The 18,194-nt window shown below is 38.2% G+C and overlaps 2 protein-coding genes across 37 annotated transcripts in view; both read right to left on the bottom strand.

Annotated features, from left to right (window-relative positions):
• The window catches only part of madd (MAP-kinase activating death domain), a 62,529-nt gene extending 49,075 nt beyond the window's left edge, over nt 1–13,454 (bottom strand). For 11 of the 34 annotated variants that reach the window (XM_042224326.1, XM_042224324.1, XM_042224334.1 and 8 more), the window contains exons 1-3: nt 13,074–13,452; nt 5,682–5,924; nt 3,917–4,561 (exon numbers count right to left, since the gene is read on the bottom strand). In XM_042224326.1, coding sequence (XP_042080260.1) covers nt 3,917–4,561; nt 5,682–5,740 — 704 coding nt within the window. In that variant the 5' untranslated portion in view covers nt 5,741–5,924; nt 13,074–13,452. Of the gene's footprint in view, nt 1–3,916; nt 4,562–5,681; nt 5,925–13,073 lie in introns of all 34 variants that reach the window. The other 23 variants (XM_042224337.1, XM_042224336.1, XM_014336319.2 and 20 more) reach the window with 8 other exon arrangements.
• Nucleotides 13,455–15,300: 1,846 nt separating this feature from the next.
• nr1h3 (nuclear receptor subfamily 1, group H, member 3) overlaps nt 15,301–18,194 on the bottom strand; it is a 12,153-nt gene continuing 9,259 nt past the window's right edge. For all 3 annotated transcript variants that reach the window (XM_005930778.3, XM_005930777.3, XM_005930776.3), the window contains 2 exons: nt 17,946–18,040; nt 15,301–17,594 (listed from right to left, as the gene is read on the bottom strand). In XM_005930778.3, coding sequence (XP_005930840.1) covers nt 17,448–17,594; nt 17,946–18,040 — 242 coding nt within the window. In that variant the 3' untranslated portion in view covers nt 15,301–17,447. The remainder of the gene's footprint in view (nt 17,595–17,945; nt 18,041–18,194) is intronic.

Below are 18,194 nucleotides of genomic sequence, written 5' to 3'. Positions count from 1 at the left end.
GATATATTTATTTTTTTTAATTACTTTTGTTTCAGCAACATTAAATTTAAAAACTGTACTTTTGAGTTAAAATATATATATTTATAATTTTAATAAATGACAAATTAAAAAGGCATGAACATTTTTTTTGTATCGAAAAAATATCGAACCGTGACACCAAAGTATCGAACCGTGAATTTTGTGTATCGTTGCACCTTAGCTAATACATATATTGATAGATGTCCAGGGCAATTTTAAAGTTAAAAACAGAGTTGATGGGTTTTTTATTTTTGTTGTTTTTTTGTTTTTCCCCTTGCTGTTGTTCATTTATTTTATTATTTACTTTGTATCTGTAATTTTCTTTTCTTTTATCTCTTCTTCCCTCTCTGGCTGGGTTTTAGTTACACTGTTCTGGATGGGTGGGTGGGGCACGACTGTTTGTTAATATTGCCGTAATTGTTGTTGGAAGCAATTCTTTGTTCAATAAAAAGACCTTGATCCAAAAAAAACAAACAAAAAACAGTTGATGAAATCATCAGGTCATTTTATTACTGCAGACAGCCACAAAGAAACCTGAACAAATAACCAGTGAAATCCCTAATGTGATGAGCAAATGAGACAAATGCACAAGAGGCTCTTAAGTAGTTGGCGCCATAGTAATGTGAAAACCCACTACTCTATGCACGCAGTGCTACTACCCTTTCTAAAGTGCATACTTATATGTGTGTGTGCGGCAAAGAGTGAGGGAGGTAAATCATTAGCCGCTTGGATCTCTCCCACCAACTGCAGCTGTTACCCACGGGCAGGCAGAGACCTCAATCTGTCAGAGCCGCCATAGCAGAAAATGCTCGCAGTCATTATGTGATGACTCTACTTCTTTGTCACTGCAACACCACATTTCAATCAACCATGTCAAAGGGGGAAAAGAGATTCTCAGGTCTGTTCAGCCTTCGGCTTTTTGAGCTTGTCAGAGAAGCCATAGTTCTATATTACTGATAAGTGGAGTCAGAGCGACATTTTATCAAAGAAAAAAAGGCCAAGGTATGAGCTTAACTGGGTGCTAGACGTTCCAACAGTGCCTTTTAAAGAAGACGGGAAAAGCTGCGCTAGTTTAACAGCTATAAATAACAATCATTCGATGAATAAGCTCTTGTGAAGTGACAGCCTAATTAGCACTTTGTCAATCAAAATTTGCAATCTATTAAGTCACCCATGGCAACAGAAAAACCCAAAGAGCACCGAAAAATACTGCCACATCACGCCACCGCATCAAATACAGGGTACAGCTGCGAGTACTCTGCAGCTTAAATTAAAAATGAATTAATTAGCCTTCAAGCTTAATTAAGAAAATCGAAACATGATCAGCAATTTGTGTTAAGTCTAATAGGCAGAACAGAACGATAAATCCCCTTTTATCATATTATTGGATATATTGGGGGTATCCAATTGAGACCTTTTTTTTCTTTTCACTCTCTGGGTTATATTTTCACCTTGGCGTGGATGATTGTGGCCAAAATGATTCCCATAATTATTTTGATCATTATTGAGATGACAATTACATTACACTCCTTCCACATCTATGTGCAACATTCATGCTATTCTACTAAAGTCTGCATCAAAATGAAACTGGTCCTCCATATCTGCCTAAATTCAGCGCCTCTGAAGAAAAATCAACAAATATAAATAAAAAACCTGTACCAAAACTTAACACAAATTAAATGAAGAAAGTACTGTTTTCCCTTTTACTCTGTGCTGTATTATTAATAATTAAAATATCTTGTGAGCCGTGAGATCCCTCTACATTCCCCTGATATCACTACTTTGGAAGAATAATTGTGTTTCCACTATGTTCACCCTTCTGCTGCAGTTTTTGTTACTCACTTGTGGTTTTTTGGCCACATGGAATGTGATTGCTGAGTTGATCATGGACAGTTCATGTTAACAACCACTGCATTGTTTTTCTTGGCATCCATTCATTAATTATACTGCATTTAGAGGTGTGTTTTCAGGCAGCTGAATGAGTTAGTTGTTTCTTTGCCATCTAGACTAGAACAGGATTTAGGACAGAACAGGTACCAATAACAATATTTGGTGTAAAATTCCAATACATGAGTCAATACCTCTTGTCCTTCAGGCACAGGAAATGAACAGATTTCCCTAACATTTCTTATGTATTGAGTCCTTACTAACATAACTTGATAACGCAGGAAAAAAACATAAGCTACATTTTGAAATTTTCATTTATTGGCTTAACAATGGCCAATAATACTGGCCATGCCAATATACTGATCAAGGTGTAGTGCAGACCCAACTATAGAGCACTCTTTGCATATGTATTTTTGGTTGACATGTATTTCCAAACAACAGCTGATGATCTGCCTAAAGGGAAAAAGGTCTTCACCTTCTTGTTCTTGATTTTTATTGCATATCTGTCTTAATATGCAGTGTTACTTGTCCTGACTAGTCCAGGAAACTTCAAGCTACACAGTGTAGGGAACAGCTGTGGTTGGCACATGCAGCCAGGGGGTCAAGAGCTGATTAAGGGGTCACTTCATTTGCTTTCACTTGGTGTTTAATATTGCCTGATTATGTTCATTTAACTGTGGGAAGCAAAAACCATGAAGTCTGTACAGCCCTATTTTCTCCTTTTATAAAACAGAGACTTTGTGAAATATTTGCTGGTCTGAAAACTTTTTTATACAGTTTATTATAGTAATTTAGCAAAGTGGGCAGTGTCATATTATTTGTTCAGTATAGTGCACTCAAACTCAATTGTTTACCTTCCTCTCAGCATTGTCTGCAGGACATGAGGAAGAGTGCATGTCACACTTGAGCAGATGGTGATGAAGTGTGAAGGGGTGTCCTAACAATAAATTGCTTAGTAGTTTGTGAAAACAGTGACCCTTCATTTTCCCAAAAACCCACTATCTGTCAAGCTTGTGTGTACACACAAAATGATTCATTAGAATTATGTAACAATTGTTATTCTTCCTGAAATAATATTTAATGTAAAACAAACCACTCAAAACAAAGTTGATTTAAATGCACTGTGGATATTTTGTTTGGCATTATTTGTCATTGAGGTGGAGCTTGAAAGCATAAAGCATACTGTGAGAACAAGACACACGCCACAGATGGCCTGCAAAACTGTGCGGCACCACAGACAAAGGCTCCTGTATAATTGTGAAACACAAACATACAGCTAACAGGTGGACAACGGAAGAAGCAGACGGGAGTAGAAACAAAGGAGTGGGCACTGCACAAAACATCAGCAGGAACACTGACAAAACAAGTTTTCTCCAACTTTTCTAGCCTTTAGAATTGAATGTGAAATAATAAGCTGTGTGAATGGTTATTAATGTGCATCAAATGTACAGACATTATTTAAAAGCTTGCACAAGAAATTCAAGTGAGTTGAATTCAACTGAAACTGCTTTAAAAGAGCGCTAATTGCTCTTTTTACATAAACTACAGGTGGGTATGAACAGATGTATCATCTGCCAACTGCTGTCTCTGGAGACTGAAGTATGTTACAGTCAACAAAACAAAACTTTGAAGGGAATAAACAATGTACTGATTAATATGGATGCTAAAATCCTTTAAAATGAATCCACTCTGGTCTCTGCTAATGAGATCTTGTCATCTAACTTGGTATTTGCCCCTAAGGCTGGCACAACGAGAATGCTCATACAAAAATAAGTGTTTAGTGGGTGTTTAATGTTTTCATGTGCTTAGCAATTACACAGCAATCCTCAAGTGGATTCTGGTGTTTCTATACTACACAACTTATTTTGACAGGATGGGTTCTTGGCAAAGACCTACTTCAAAATAATCTGTGTGTTATTTATTTGGCTAACAAAGCTTTTAAAGAAAGATTAAGACTATAAAACCTGTTTGTGAGTGAAGAAGCATTAGTGCATGAAATCTGAAACCTCACCTCTGGGTGGCACGAGGAAGCCCCGCCCGTTGTGTTAGCCTTTGACTGCAGCAGTCCACTAACCTCTTGAGAATATATAAGCATTCCCTAAAGGTGGAGAAGAAGGGGTAATGGCTGAGTATGCACAGAGAGGTCAGTGTGCTGTTGCGGTTCCTGGCTGCCACCTTAGCAGCACTCCGTTTGTGCTGCGGGGACTTGCCGGCATTTTGCTCAGCACCTTGCTGTCCACCCTCTTCTCCAGAAGCAGGCGGAGGTACTGACTCTGCATTCTTGGGTGGAGAAACCACACGGTGTGGAACTCCACCCCCACCACTATCAGACCCTTCGCTTGTGGTCTCTGTTGCCTGTTCTGCTGTCTCAGCGTGACTGCTCTTCTCTCCTCGAGTACGATGATGTCCTCGCTGAAAGGAGCGGTAGAAGTTGACACAGATTCCGTAGCGAGTAATTCCTGAGTCCTTGTCAGTCAGGGTGAAAACAAAAGAGGAGTCATCGCGAAGGCTGACCCTGCGCTGGCGTATACTCAGGCAGCCCTCTGGTTGGCAGAAGAAAACCACGTCTGGTGGGAGCGGAAAGTCTTGGTGGTCCTCTAGTGGGTAGCGTCGGAGAAGCTGAGGGGTCTGGGCCACACTGTCACTAGTAGGTTGCCTGGAGGTTAAATGGCAAACATTTGTCAGCAGTGCCCAGAATTATTGCTTAATGTGTTCTTTGAGTACATTACAACTAATTCCTGATGCAGCTGCAACTGAGTTCCCATCACATGTTAAGTGGGGAGCTTCAAATCCCTTACATGAAACATCAAAATATCAAATCAAGACATTAGTGTATTTATGTGTCAAATGTGAGCGACAGCAAATATGAGAAAAGAATGTAAAAGACAGACTTCTGTGCCTGCTGTTACCTGCTTTCTGTTCAGACCCTTTTTCATTTCTTTTCTTTTTTTTTTTTAAACGACAGCCAATTTGAATAAAGCTGGCTTAAGGGAAAGAGGGAAATATGCTAAAACAGCTTGTTTCAGACAGTGGAGGAACTGAGGGGCTGCACCAACGCCCACTACAAGATGCATTAAGATTATTTTTAAATTGTGAAATAACCAAAGCTAATCTAGCAGAGTATCTGAGGTGTAACAGGTTCCCTTTAATATGAAAGACATAAAAGGAAAGACAAATTTCATAAAGGAAGAAATGGAAACCACAGAGTTCAAACAAAAACATTGAACAAAGCCTCGATAGTATTTCTGTGGTTACAGAAGCAAATGTGTAACCAATTTAGCATTTCAAACTGAAGTGTTTGAACTGTTTGGAAATCTGTGCAGAGGAAGTATGAGGCAACAACCATTCCATCCAATAACAACTCTGAAATTGTTCTTAAACACTTAAATCACCAACCGCTCAAATAAACAGACACAGTAACTCAGAGTCCCCTTTGATTTCACTGTATTATGTCAATACTTTTTTTTGGCTCAGTCACTATGTTTGAAACAATATACTACTTTTCTTCATTTTTCATAAGGGTTGAGCTGTTGTATAAACACCAAAGCAAAAACATAAGCTGTGAAATCATCAGATTTCAAGGTTGCAGTTTTCCAAAAACCTTCAAGCACTGCAAGGATGCATTCAAAAGTGCTGAGAATTTTCAACAGAGTAAAAATAGAAGATGATATAAAAACCAAGAGGTCTACTTTGTATGCCTATTATATGTCAAGACACTAAAGTAAAAATTATTAAGGTTAAAGGGTAGTGGGTGCCATGTCTGCCTAAGGGCTTACCTTGCTCCAACCACTACCAAGTAGTCGAGAAGGCGGGGGCACATTTTCTTTTTCTCCATGTTGGACTGACCATGTCCTGTATGTCACAGCATCCAGGATATACGTCGCCTCTTGAGTTAAGGGTACCTCTCCATCACAAGTGAGAAAGCTCAGGAGTATACTTGAAATGCAGCTCCTTTACTATCATTATGATGATTCAAAAAAAAAAAAAAAACATAAAAGAAGAAGAAGACTGGGTCCAATCTGTAACACACAAAGAAGAAGAAAATATATATTATTGTATGTTTTTATGACCACAATATAATAAGCTTGTGTCTGCACAATGAAAGCACCTGGTGCACACACTGGATATCACCAAACAGCAGCATAATTTTTCAGAGTAACAAAATGGGGTCAGATTGGGTTTTATGATGTATAGTTGTGACTTTTCAGTAAATGTCAAACTATAATAAAGTATAAATCCACTCAGCTCTGCAGCATTCTCCACTTTTCCTCTATTATTTTTTATTCCTATTTATTCTATTTATCCCCTTTGTATATTTTATTTATATTTGTCTCTGTGTGTGTTTGTGTGTTTGTTGTGTGTGTGTGTGTGTGTGTGTGTGTGTGTGTGTATATATATATATATATATTATTTATATTTGTTATTGTATTTTATTGTATGTTGTGTGTGTGTGTGTGTGTGTGTGTGTGTGTGTGTGTGTGTATATATATATAACAATTCTGTAACTGTAACTTCGGTCGTTGCTGTGCTTTTTTTGGAAGTCGAATTTCCCAGAGGAACCCACCCGAGGGATTAATAAAGTTCTATCTTATCTTTGTCCACAACACCAACTGTTCACAAGGCTTTTAACCCCCCACAACAGCAGAAGTTTCACGTGAAGGTGGTTTTAAGATGGAATAAAGCATTTGGAGCCTTTTTAGCTAAAGAGCAGACAAAGAACTGTATTGTTCTGTCCTTGTGGTATTCGAACAAATAACAAATTACCAAGACAAGGAAATGCTTTCTGATATTACCAAATTTCACAAGACATCATACTACTATAAACAAAGAAACAAAATGCAAAAAAAGGTGTGTGGATATGTGTTTATAGGGTATATGTTGGACATTAAGACGACATAGGAAGAAGAACCACAAAAACCTATAAACAGAATTGTTGGAGATTAAAACTTATAATTTTGGGTTAAATTTACATAGACATAACTAAAGAATCACTCTAAACATATTACAAAATATTACTTGCTGCACTTTAGAGTTGACAATAATGTGTTGCCTGGTTGTTTTTGTTCGAGGGTAAGGAGAGGTAAGTAAGCAGCTTAGGGGCCTTGGTGGAATGAGCACACTTCACAGCTTGGACTTTGTCCAGCAAACTAAACCAGCACCTCTACAGATGGCTATTAAACACCAGGAAGCCACTTGTAGCTCCAGTCTAGTTCCCTTATCGTGACAACAGACAACTTAACATTCATATTAAGGCAACATACAGTGCATGACTACAGTTTAGCGGGCATTCCCTGACACAATAACAACACCATCTCAAAATATTAGTTGAGTTGCTTTTGTGAGAATAAATTTAACATGAGCAGCTTTACAAATAGGTGCACAAGCTCTGGATCTCCTCTTGTAAAGTAATGACAAAGCACTGGCCACTAAATACAAAAAAAAAAAAAAAAAAACAAGTCTGGGCCAGGATTCTGTTAAGCTCAACTCTTAAGACTTTTCTGAAAAACAATTTAACATCCCCACAGCCATGGCATTTCATACTATTTTCAGCAATAATTTATGCAGCTATACGATCTGCTTTTTAGAGGAACTCACTCATGTTCTATAACTTACAAAATCTGTGTATTTATTTCTTTGTCTCACAAATCCTCCTACATTAGGATCAGGAGTTCAGCAACCAGCCTTGGCACACAGCTACATCTCAGGCCCCTGACAGCTCTTATCAATAGTTATTATGATGATGTCATCACATCGCCTTGCAATCACCTAGCGACAAGCTCAGATAACCTTTTTTAAAATGCCTTGCAAAAGCACTGAATCATTTTTGTTTCACAACAGTAACATTAATTTATATTCACTTCACTTATGCATCATACAGTATAACGCCATCATGTTGCCTTGCAACCACCAAGCAATGAACACATATTTATCTAACTTGTTATAACCATCATTTTACAATCATTTGAATTTTACAACCAACACCACAAACTGGTCAAACTATACTGTAGCATGGGCATGTGCTAGTTAAACAAATAACAGCACTGCCAAACATGTTAGCAGTTATGACACAATCAGGACAACCCTCATGGGAAGCACTTGCAGGTGTAACCAATGAACTTGAAGCCCACAAGAAAGAAAAGAACAGCAGTGAGATCCCCTTAAAACCACAAGACACAAATTGACAATTTCAGTGCCATGCTCAACTTTTCGACTTGTAACTTTTCAGTGTGAATATAATCAGAGCAAAACCAACATGCTGACATTCAATTCAAAGACTATAATGTGGCTGCAGTAAAACTACAGTCTGAAGTATCTCTCTTTCCTCCCAAAACCATCAAACATTACAGAATTACTGCTCTGCTTTTTGTTTTTCTGGAATAAGCAGCAAAATCTGAAGCTTAAAACACCTCAGAGGAAAACACCATAACTGCTAATGTTCACATCAGCTAATTGCACAAAACAAAACCACAGTAACGTGATCTACTTGAGCTATCATGCGATGCCAAACAGCGTTTACTCTAAAACTAACAAATACTACAGGAGGCCATGCTACTGGAACCCCACCCTGAAACACAAACACTCAGGACCCAGAGCAGTTTCTCACTGTCACTTAAAGGCTGTTATCCAACAACTGATAAGCTGAAGGAGCTTTAATTTAGTCAGTGGTTCATACTGCATCATTGATGCATTCCCACTGAAAAGCTAAGACCAGGATTCTTTTCTAAAAGCTTAAGATAATCTTACAACGACAACACCTCTATCAGTGCAATTACTGCAAAAAAAGATTCAAACTTCACATTAAAAAAAAAAAAAAAGACCTGATTCATAAGGACTGAAGGATGAATTACTGAAGTCTAACAAGCAGCAAATCTTGTGCACATCTATGAAAATATGCCAATTTCACTGCAGTTCCAGGAGTTGCTTTTGAATTAAACATCATGACCGCATCTACTCCATCACACAGACATATGAGAAGCAGTATATCCTATGTCTGACAGAACCCGTGTTGCTTTGTTCTTTTCCCATGTCGTTTGGACTAGTTACATGTTATAGACTCAGTAGCTTTAACTGTAGAAAACACTTCTGACCTAATTTGACTCTTTCTTCAAACAGGAAACCCGCAGTCCCCCTAAAGACTCATTTACACTTCCAGTTCTGTTTTCATGCTCAACACAATATTAGAAAGAGCTGTCAGAAACTACATCTATTACACTAGAAAAAAAGGTTTCGCTCTATGAACATTAAAACTGCAGCGACCTTCAGTGAAGTGACACCACACAGAATGCTTAAAATGAATCTGCACCAAATATAAATAAATCCTGATATGAATATCGTGTTTCGATATGTGCGCTTGTGTGGTAGAAACAGAACAGACACAACGATAACAGGACAGACAAATGGACTGCATGTAAATCATGAGTGGGACACGATAGTCACACATTCTGACAAAGGTGGTCATTAACCCCCTCAGCCACAGAACTACCAGTGCGTGACACAGCTGTGTCCAGCAGACATTATTACAGAAGGCTTCAAACGCATTATAGGTGTAATTATGTCTAATAGCTCCACTTCTGAGCAGAGAAGCTGCTCACAGAGGGACATGAACCATTAGAATTAAAGTATTCTTGATGCATGCTAAAATGTTCTAATGTTTTTATTTTTATTTTACGTCAATTTGGAATTGAGTGAATGTTTAACACATTTCACTGAAACTGCAGTATTAAAACACTGATTCTTGAGCTACCACAGATACATAATACCTTCTTATGGTTTTGGGAAGCTTGACAGTGTTTAATGTGAACTTTCACCACACTGTTAAATCCAAGAGTATCTGATGTGAGGAGCCACACAAAGATGCAGTTCAAACAGGCCTGCCAAGTGGGATGACACATCTTAGGAAGTCAGCTTAATGTTCACACTCATCACACTTGGTAAAGTTATTCAAATACCCTAAAAGCCTGGCAGCTTTTTACTGACTTGCACACTGATGTACAAGAAGGAAAAGTAAACTGTCACTTAACATTAATGGGTAAATGAGCTCTGAAACGGCGGTTTAAAATAAAAATAAAAATAATCTTTTCAGCTCAAGCTTTAAAAGATAAATAAAATACATGGAACAACTTCTACAAGGTTGGATAGCGGCGACAGCATAAACCTTGTCACAGCAAAGAAAAACTACAAAATGGACAATTCAACAGGCCTATAGAGAATACAATGTAACAATTATCTCATGAAACCATCAGGAAAATGAACCTATACACAGGTCTGGCAGCCTGAAAGCTTCCTGGTACCAAGCCAAAATGGCTGTTTTATGAAGCAGTAGCGCTGCAGGCAGACTCATCCAGCACAGAGATACTGGCTCACAACATTATTTTTAGATAAGGATGGCAGGACTGTGCCACTTCGCTGATTGTCTTTAATTACCGAGTGTGGTACTGATCCCCTTTTCCTATCTCTAAAAACCGGGAATAAAGAATTGTCACAACATTACAACCATCTTCAAAGGCTAAATAATGATGTACATTAACACAACAGATGAATCTCTTCAGAGTGGTCTGCAGGCAAGCAGTCACTTGTTATGTAAGCATGGAGAGGAGACAGATATGATTCATGGGCCTCCAACATGGTTAACATTTACTGCCAGTCACAGTAAACAGCAGTAAGTACAAACAGAGAATGCTACTGAAATCGATCAGGTCAGCAAGGCCGCATAAACAAGTAAGAGATAATGTGTAGATTAAGAAAGTATTATTCTTAGGAGGCGCATCTGTAACCGGAAGGTCGCTGGCTCTCTGTCCTGGTCGTTGTGTCCTTGGGCAAGACACTTTACCCTACCGCCTACTGGTGTTGGCCAGAGGGACCGATGGCGCGATATGGCAGCCTCGCTTCTGTCAGTCTGCCCCAGGGCAGCTGTGGCTACAACCGTAGCTTGCCTCCACCAGTGTGTGAATGCGAGAGTACAATAGTGGCATTGTAAAGCGCTTTGGGTGCCTTGAAAAACGCTATATAAATCCAATCCATTATTATTATTATTCAATGAGTTATCACTTTTAAATTATCATTTTATTGAACCAATGGTACAGTGTTTAACAACTGGACCAGTATTGATATATTTTGGTCCCCTGCCGCTCATAACCTACAAGGAACGAGTGCTGCAACTTTAAAATGATTTATAGAAGATCGTAATATATGCTTGGTGACTGGCCATGTTTCTACATCTTGAAATTGTGGTCACAAAAATGAAATAACCAACACGTTTATGGTGTTCAGTTATCTGTTTGACTGTAGGAAACTAACTATGTGCTAATAATTTGCATTGCAAGGTGTGACGAAGACTGGCTTCATTTGAATCAGGTTCCAGGTACCTTTTTTTTTTTTTGATAAAATGGCAAAGCTGAGTTCAATGTGCATTAAATCAAAAAAAACAAGGACACTCATGCCTTGTTTTGATTTAACAACAAGTTACATACCAATATGTTTGTTTCACAATATCTTATAACCAAAGCTTAATTTCGTTATCACCCAGATAACCCCCCAGCCTAAAAGCTCCAGTGTATAATAAATTATATTTGTCCTCAGAAACCATTTGTGATTGGCCTATTTTTACATTTTTCCCCAGAGGCTTTGAGATTCAAATCAAATTTTACCCCATCATCAATCAAGAGGATATAGTCAAAGATCTGTAGCTAGTCTGTGTAATGCATTGGGTGAATTACATGTGACTGGGACACACTCCTTTCTCTGATAAAGTTCTGGTAAATGGAAAAGACAACCACTTATTGATTGGATCTAGTGTATGGACATGCACTGGATATGCACCGTTTAACTCACACTTTAACACAATTTCACATGCAAATAATCTTGTCATTATTAAGAATGAAGGCTAGCTATTCAGTTATGTTAAAACTTTATTCCTGAAGGTTTATAAACCCACCCAAAACAAATATGCCCAATGCTGACAGGAGACTTCGGGGATCTTTTTGCCGTTCACCTCAGCACCTCAAAGACAGACGGAAGGTGCCTGATTCCCTGAGCCAATCCATACCTGTCACCAGCAGGAAATACTGGCCTGCCTGTGGGACCACAATGTCCTTCATTTGCAATGCCTTTTACCACACTGTCATTCGCCCAAACACTGAAATGTTGACATAACCAGAAACATCATATTAACACACGTTCACTGATTGTATTGCAAAAGCACAAAATAATCACGTGTCCTTAAAATTTTGGTTTAATATGATAGCTATTTTAACGGTGAAATCTACATAAAGCCTGGGTTTATTATCTCATTCACCTAAATGTCGTCATATCAATAAAGACATGCATGACAGCAAATAAAAAAAGACCGTGTATAGTTATCCATTGAACATTATGTTCCAGTCACCCTCAAATCATCTTTATTAAAATATGTTGACGTATATCTTAAATTTCTGTACATATTAACATACTAAGTATCCACATGAAAAAAAAATACTTTCTCTTTCTTCGATGACGAAACCGTGCTAATGTTTTCACACGTTAACGTTAGTGCCCAACGTTTATGTCGCAAGCTAATGTGAACATTGTGTCAAATTATCCAACTGTTAAGCAATGCTTCAGGCGTGATGACGGACTTCACAATGGCACACTATTTCAACAGAAAACCGTCACGGGTTGCGATTGCAGAGCACAAATCCCGCATGACTAGCCTGTCTGGGTGTGTAGTCTAAATTTTACTGGAACAAGTTGAGATTAGCCATGGTGAGGACGTATGCCAAGAGGAAGGTAACATTAACAAACAGCACTTAGAAGAAATGTGATAAGGCAGTGTCAGCGCCTCCCAGCTCAGATAGAACCGTCCTTGGTGCACGGTGGTAGTGCTGTCATTTTTTTATATTATATATATATGGATAAATATTTCAAACAGGCTGTCTGGCTTTGATTCGTCCTAAACATTAACGCCAAGGAAGCATCTTCTCACCCCTCCTCTGCTAGCCGTATGCTTTCCTACGTCACGAGTGGATTAGCTAGCAAGCTAGCTTGCGAACTGCCTAGCTACCACCAGTACGTTAGTCTCATACACATTACACCTGTCAAACGTAACAAACGCAATGACACAGTTGAGAACACACGACACATATGCGCTGAATGCGTTCACAGAGGACAGGCGTTAATGGGAATAACCTTACCTACGTTAGCCGGTTAGCCGCTAATGCTCGCTGCCAAGCCAGCCAGCTGCCGATGACGGCCTGGATGGTGGGCGCTCTCCTCGGTCACGGCGGAGAGGCAGCGATGTTTGTCAGAATTCAGTCCTTCTTTTATCATTGAAAACATCGATCGCGGACAACCGCTGAAAAGGTTAGCCACTCCGTTTGAGTGTCCCGGAACATAATAAATTATGCGAAATATGTGTCCGCCTGCCTGCTCAGTGAAACGTGTGGCTCGGTCAGTTACAACCTGCCGTCATAACATCCTCCTCCTCCTCCCCATCATCATCAGCAGCACTAGAAGCCTGCAGGGAGTTCCGCATACTGAGAGGCCGACCTAACGGAAGCGACAAAACAAAACGGACAAAACCCACCTAATGCTCCTAACTGGGGATCGTCACCATTGGTTCACTCTAAAAATCTATTTGTACCATTTTCCTGCGTTTTATCGCGCAGCAGGAACGCCGGGAGCCATTTGTGTCCCCGTATTTATTTTTTTGATAAGCTTACCACCCTTACATTAGTTATAATTAACTAAAGTTAAAATGACCAAAAAGCTAACAAAAAGTGATTAAAAATAATCCAAATAAATTTTAACTGTTTGAATTTTAGTAGGCTACTTGGTTTAACGCAATGATAAAGAAATTTAGTTTTTTTTAAGTGAAATATGTGCCACATATCCCCAAAAGTTTCTTCAATCAGCCAACCTGATGACAGAGTACTTCATGCTGACTCTAGAGCAGTAGTGTTGAATAATCTGTCAGTAACCCGGGGCAATTAAAATGTCTCCAGATCATTCAAAAAGTGGAATTTGCATTTCAAAGCTCTCGCTTTGAACACTCAGCATGTGTTGCTGAGAATGAAAATGAAACGGTACATGTTGAACATCTCTATCAAAGATAGCATTAACCAAATTAATGGTTGGGTACATTCAGAGAGAAAAAAGCTATGAGGTCAGCAACATAAAAAGGCTTGAAGATCTGCTGAAGACAAACCAGAACTGCACTGAACGAGTCTCATCCACCTTTCAATCCATTACAATTTATTCCTTGTAAAACAGCAAATGTGTGGATGAGCTAAGAACCTGAGATATCCGCAGCATTACCACAATATACATATACACAAAAATAACTATTGCTCTTTGATTACAGTACGCACACTAGAAAATAATAATAAAGGTAATCATATTCCCTCTGTGAACCGAAATGGTATACAACCAAGGGATATTAATAGTAATATTACAGAAGCTATTTTTAGGTCCTGCAAGCATCAAACCAAAACCCAAAATACAAAAATTCACATTTTGTTAAAAAGGGACCTAAAGGAAAGTTTTGCATAAGCATTTCACCGGTTTGGTTACACGCTCCTGCATCCGTTCTTGTCTTAACCTGCTCATTATTTTTTTAATAAATAAAACACTATATCAGAGATTGATTATATGGATATCAACAAAATCCAAATCTATAACTAAATTTTAAGGATTGACATAGTACATGGTCAAAAATGCCAGGACACCTCCATCTTTTCTGTGCCTACAGAATGAAAAAAAAATTGTCATAGCTAAAGTTTGCTTCCTGATGTTAGCTGCTGTTCCATTCTTCTTCTGGCAGGAACAAACCCTTATGGATGGTCTTTTGTTAGACGTTTCCCACAAGCAACTACTAAGTAAGAAAATCCGGTCACTAGGTTTTCCACAGCTATTCTAACATCTTAAGAGCACCCCACTGTAAGGAATGTGGCTGGACAAGCATTTGCATTTATTCAGCCAACCATTAAGTAACGTTTACTGTTTTTATCATTTTACACATTTTCTTAATGTTAGGCTGTGTGAGACATTTTAAAATCAGTTTTCATCCAGCTTGGTCAAAGATGCATGAACCAGGCTAAAGGATTGTATCATTAGATCATTTAATCCGCATGGTGAAACATAAAAGTCAAGTTGTCATAGAGGCCACGTCATAGACGATGTCAAAGGCAAATACAAACTAGGGAGTTAATTCACCAATTAATTATTGTCATCACTATTTTTTTTTTAAACCACTAGAGTTGTCATTAATTTAGTATATCAATATATCATTTTCACACAAGACATCCTTACATGTCACAGGCAGGAAAGCAAAAAAAATTAAATTAAAAATAAAGTGGAAAATAATATTGTCAGTTTCGGGGTTCCCGATGCTGTGCATGGTGGTTCACAGGAACACTTTAATAAACAAAGCCAATTTTATTAAAAGCATGAGCTGAACATGGGAGAGATAATCAGTTTAAGCTAATATTATACAATACAGACATGTTGGTCAATATGGCGATAAAGTTAAAAAAAAAAAAAAAAAGGGTCAGTTTGGTTACACAATCCAAGCTTAACAAACAAAAATTCAAATAATTAAACATCAAGTCCACCAGCAAGTGCTTTTGGACAAAAATCTAATGTGCAATAAAGTGAATTTTGAAGAGTCTACTTGTGCCTGTGTGACATTTGTGTAGCAGGTGTAGATAATGTCCCATTTAACCAGCACGTTAGCCGTCTGATGGAATTTATTAGCTAAAAGGTCCCCAAAAACATGCTAAAAAAATAACATGATTCTGGACGCCCTCCCGGCTGAAATAATAGAAGTTGTTTGTTAGGGCAGAGCAAACTGCATTTTACATCTACAGTTATTGAGAAATCCAACCTTGACATCTTGTAATGGCTACAGAGGTAATTAAATTACTGTAAAACAGACTGCAAAGCCATTAAACTGTCCCAATTTTCAGCCGTCTTCACTCAACATAGGAAGAGAAAACAGACTTCACAATTATTGGCAGTCCTTTATCATCCATTATGCAGCATTTCAGTGTTACACCGCACAGGACAAGGCATGGAAAACACAGCAATAAGAAAAACATATATATCTCTAGTAAAGTAGTTCTTTCCTGTTGATTCCTGCTCCCTGTTAATAAAGATTTTGGTACATGTTTTTAGTGAGGTTTCCCAAAATCTGACCGGTTAAAGCTGTTGATGTTGAGTACCCATTCAAGGAAGATACTCACACTATTACAGACCTTTAGATCAAGTTAGCTTTCTAACTAGAAATTCAGCTTGACATTTATTGTCCTCCGTATTAGTTACATAGTAGATTATCAAAAATAAAATGTCACAAAACGTCTCCTTTTCTGCTCAAACATTTGACACACTTTTAAATGCTAGAGCGAAATCACAAAAGTACATTTCACTTACACAGTTACAAAGATGGTGTTAATCAAGCCAATACTTTTCATTTATTTGTGAATGCAACTTTGACAGAAAAGGGGCTTTCTCATTGGGGAAAACAAAAAAAGGCTCAGAGACATGGTAGATTGACTTTGCCAAACTGAAATTTCATCTTTCCTTACATCTTAAAGACAATACCGCCTGTATTTCAGGGTACCATTGCACTGAGTGATAAAACAAAACAAAACACACCATTTCCTGTGAAGGGCCCAGCCTACTAGTCACCTGCAGAGTTGTACTTTCTTGTGCGTTAGCATGTGATTGTACAATCTTGAGGATAAGCTTTGCATTTTTTATTTTTAATGTAAACAAATATACAATTTACACTAACTGTAATGGGCTTCTACAAACGACCAAAAAGGTCCCTTATTCATCTGGAAAAACTAAAGTAAATCTATTAAACTAATAGATATTAAAGAAGCCTCCAGTTCTCAGAGGTCTACTTCACATTACCTGAGCAACTACACCAGCCTTTAACTTTTGTACTTACTCCAAAGGGAACAAAAATCTATTTGCTGCCATATTAAAATGCATATTACGTATCAACCAAATGGCCTATATTTTAACCTAATGTCAATAAAGTGAAAAGCTGTCGTGGGTCTGATTATGCCCATCTTTTCCCCGTTCTATTGCACAAATGCAAATATCACTATTTTAACTGAATGTGTGACTGTAATCCTGACGTTTGAAACAGCCACAGCCAAGACCTGCTCAGTTCCTGTTGATTATTATTGTTAGAGGAAAAGGATAAAAACCGCACTAGAGATTGACAAAACGTTCAACAAATATTAAATCAGAGATAACTGGCTAAAGAGCCGAATGCTGGTATTTAACCACAATCACGTCAGTATCTACATGGAAGGAAAAAAAAAAAAAAAAAAAAAAAAAAAAGCAAGGTTCAAAGAAAAGTAGGTGTTCATGTTCCTCTTAGGAACACAAAGCCATATAGCAGTCTGAGAGCAAAGGGCAGCGTTGCTCTCCCTTCCCCATGAAAAAGAAAACAACCAGTCCTTGACAAGATCGTCAGAAAGGAGTCAGTGATCTTGCTGGATGCAATGTCTGTCTCAGGCTTAACAAAGCCACGGAGTGTGACATCAGGTTTGCAGTCACTCATTGACGTCCCAGATTTCAGATAGTAGTGGGGGAAGCTTCTTGTCCTGGAGGCGAAGGGCAAAAACCTGCTCCGAGTGGACGCTGCTTAGTGTACGAAGGCTCACCAGCTTCATCAGCATGCGGGGGAACATCAAGTGATCCTAAGGAAGTTCATTTAAAAATAAATGAATAGTTTCCAAAGCGCCTTTCAAACACAATCACTTCACAATATGTGTGTGAAAACACACAAATACCTATCATCAACTCAGCTGATAATGTATAATTGTTGCTGTTTTTAGATAACAATATGTGGTCTACATTTGATTCCTTTCACCACTCAGCTTTATCTAGCACACAACTGCTCTTCTAACAGTTCAAACCCCCTACAAGTCTCAACAATACAATATGACCTTAGTCATGACCTAATGTGCTTGTTGTGATGATGACAGCCTGATTATACTGATGTTCAGTCTGTAACAAAAGAAAAAGCTACAGATATATCTGGTGCTTACATTTGGTCTCTTAATCATGATATAAGAGCGCAGTGCATCCACATAGGGCTGTTGCAGGCGCTCCACCAGATCATGATCTTGCACATTTGGTCGATCTGAAAGCAAATACACACACACACACACACACACACACAGTAAGTACAGACCCAAGAAACACATCAGTCAGATTTCAGATTTCTTAATAAAAATAATTCATTTCAGGACGACATATAAATAATTATTGAATCACACAATACAGATATTTTGATA

The sequence above is a fragment of the Haplochromis burtoni genome, unplaced genomic scaffold (genome assembly GCF_018398535.1).
Source record: "Haplochromis burtoni strain Fernald_Lab_line unplaced genomic scaffold, NCSU_Asbu1 Contig_135, whole genome shotgun sequence".
NCBI classification, from domain to species: domain Eukaryota; kingdom Metazoa; phylum Chordata; class Actinopteri; order Cichliformes; family Cichlidae; genus Haplochromis; species Haplochromis burtoni.
This window is presented reverse-complemented; position numbering and strand designations above follow the sequence as displayed.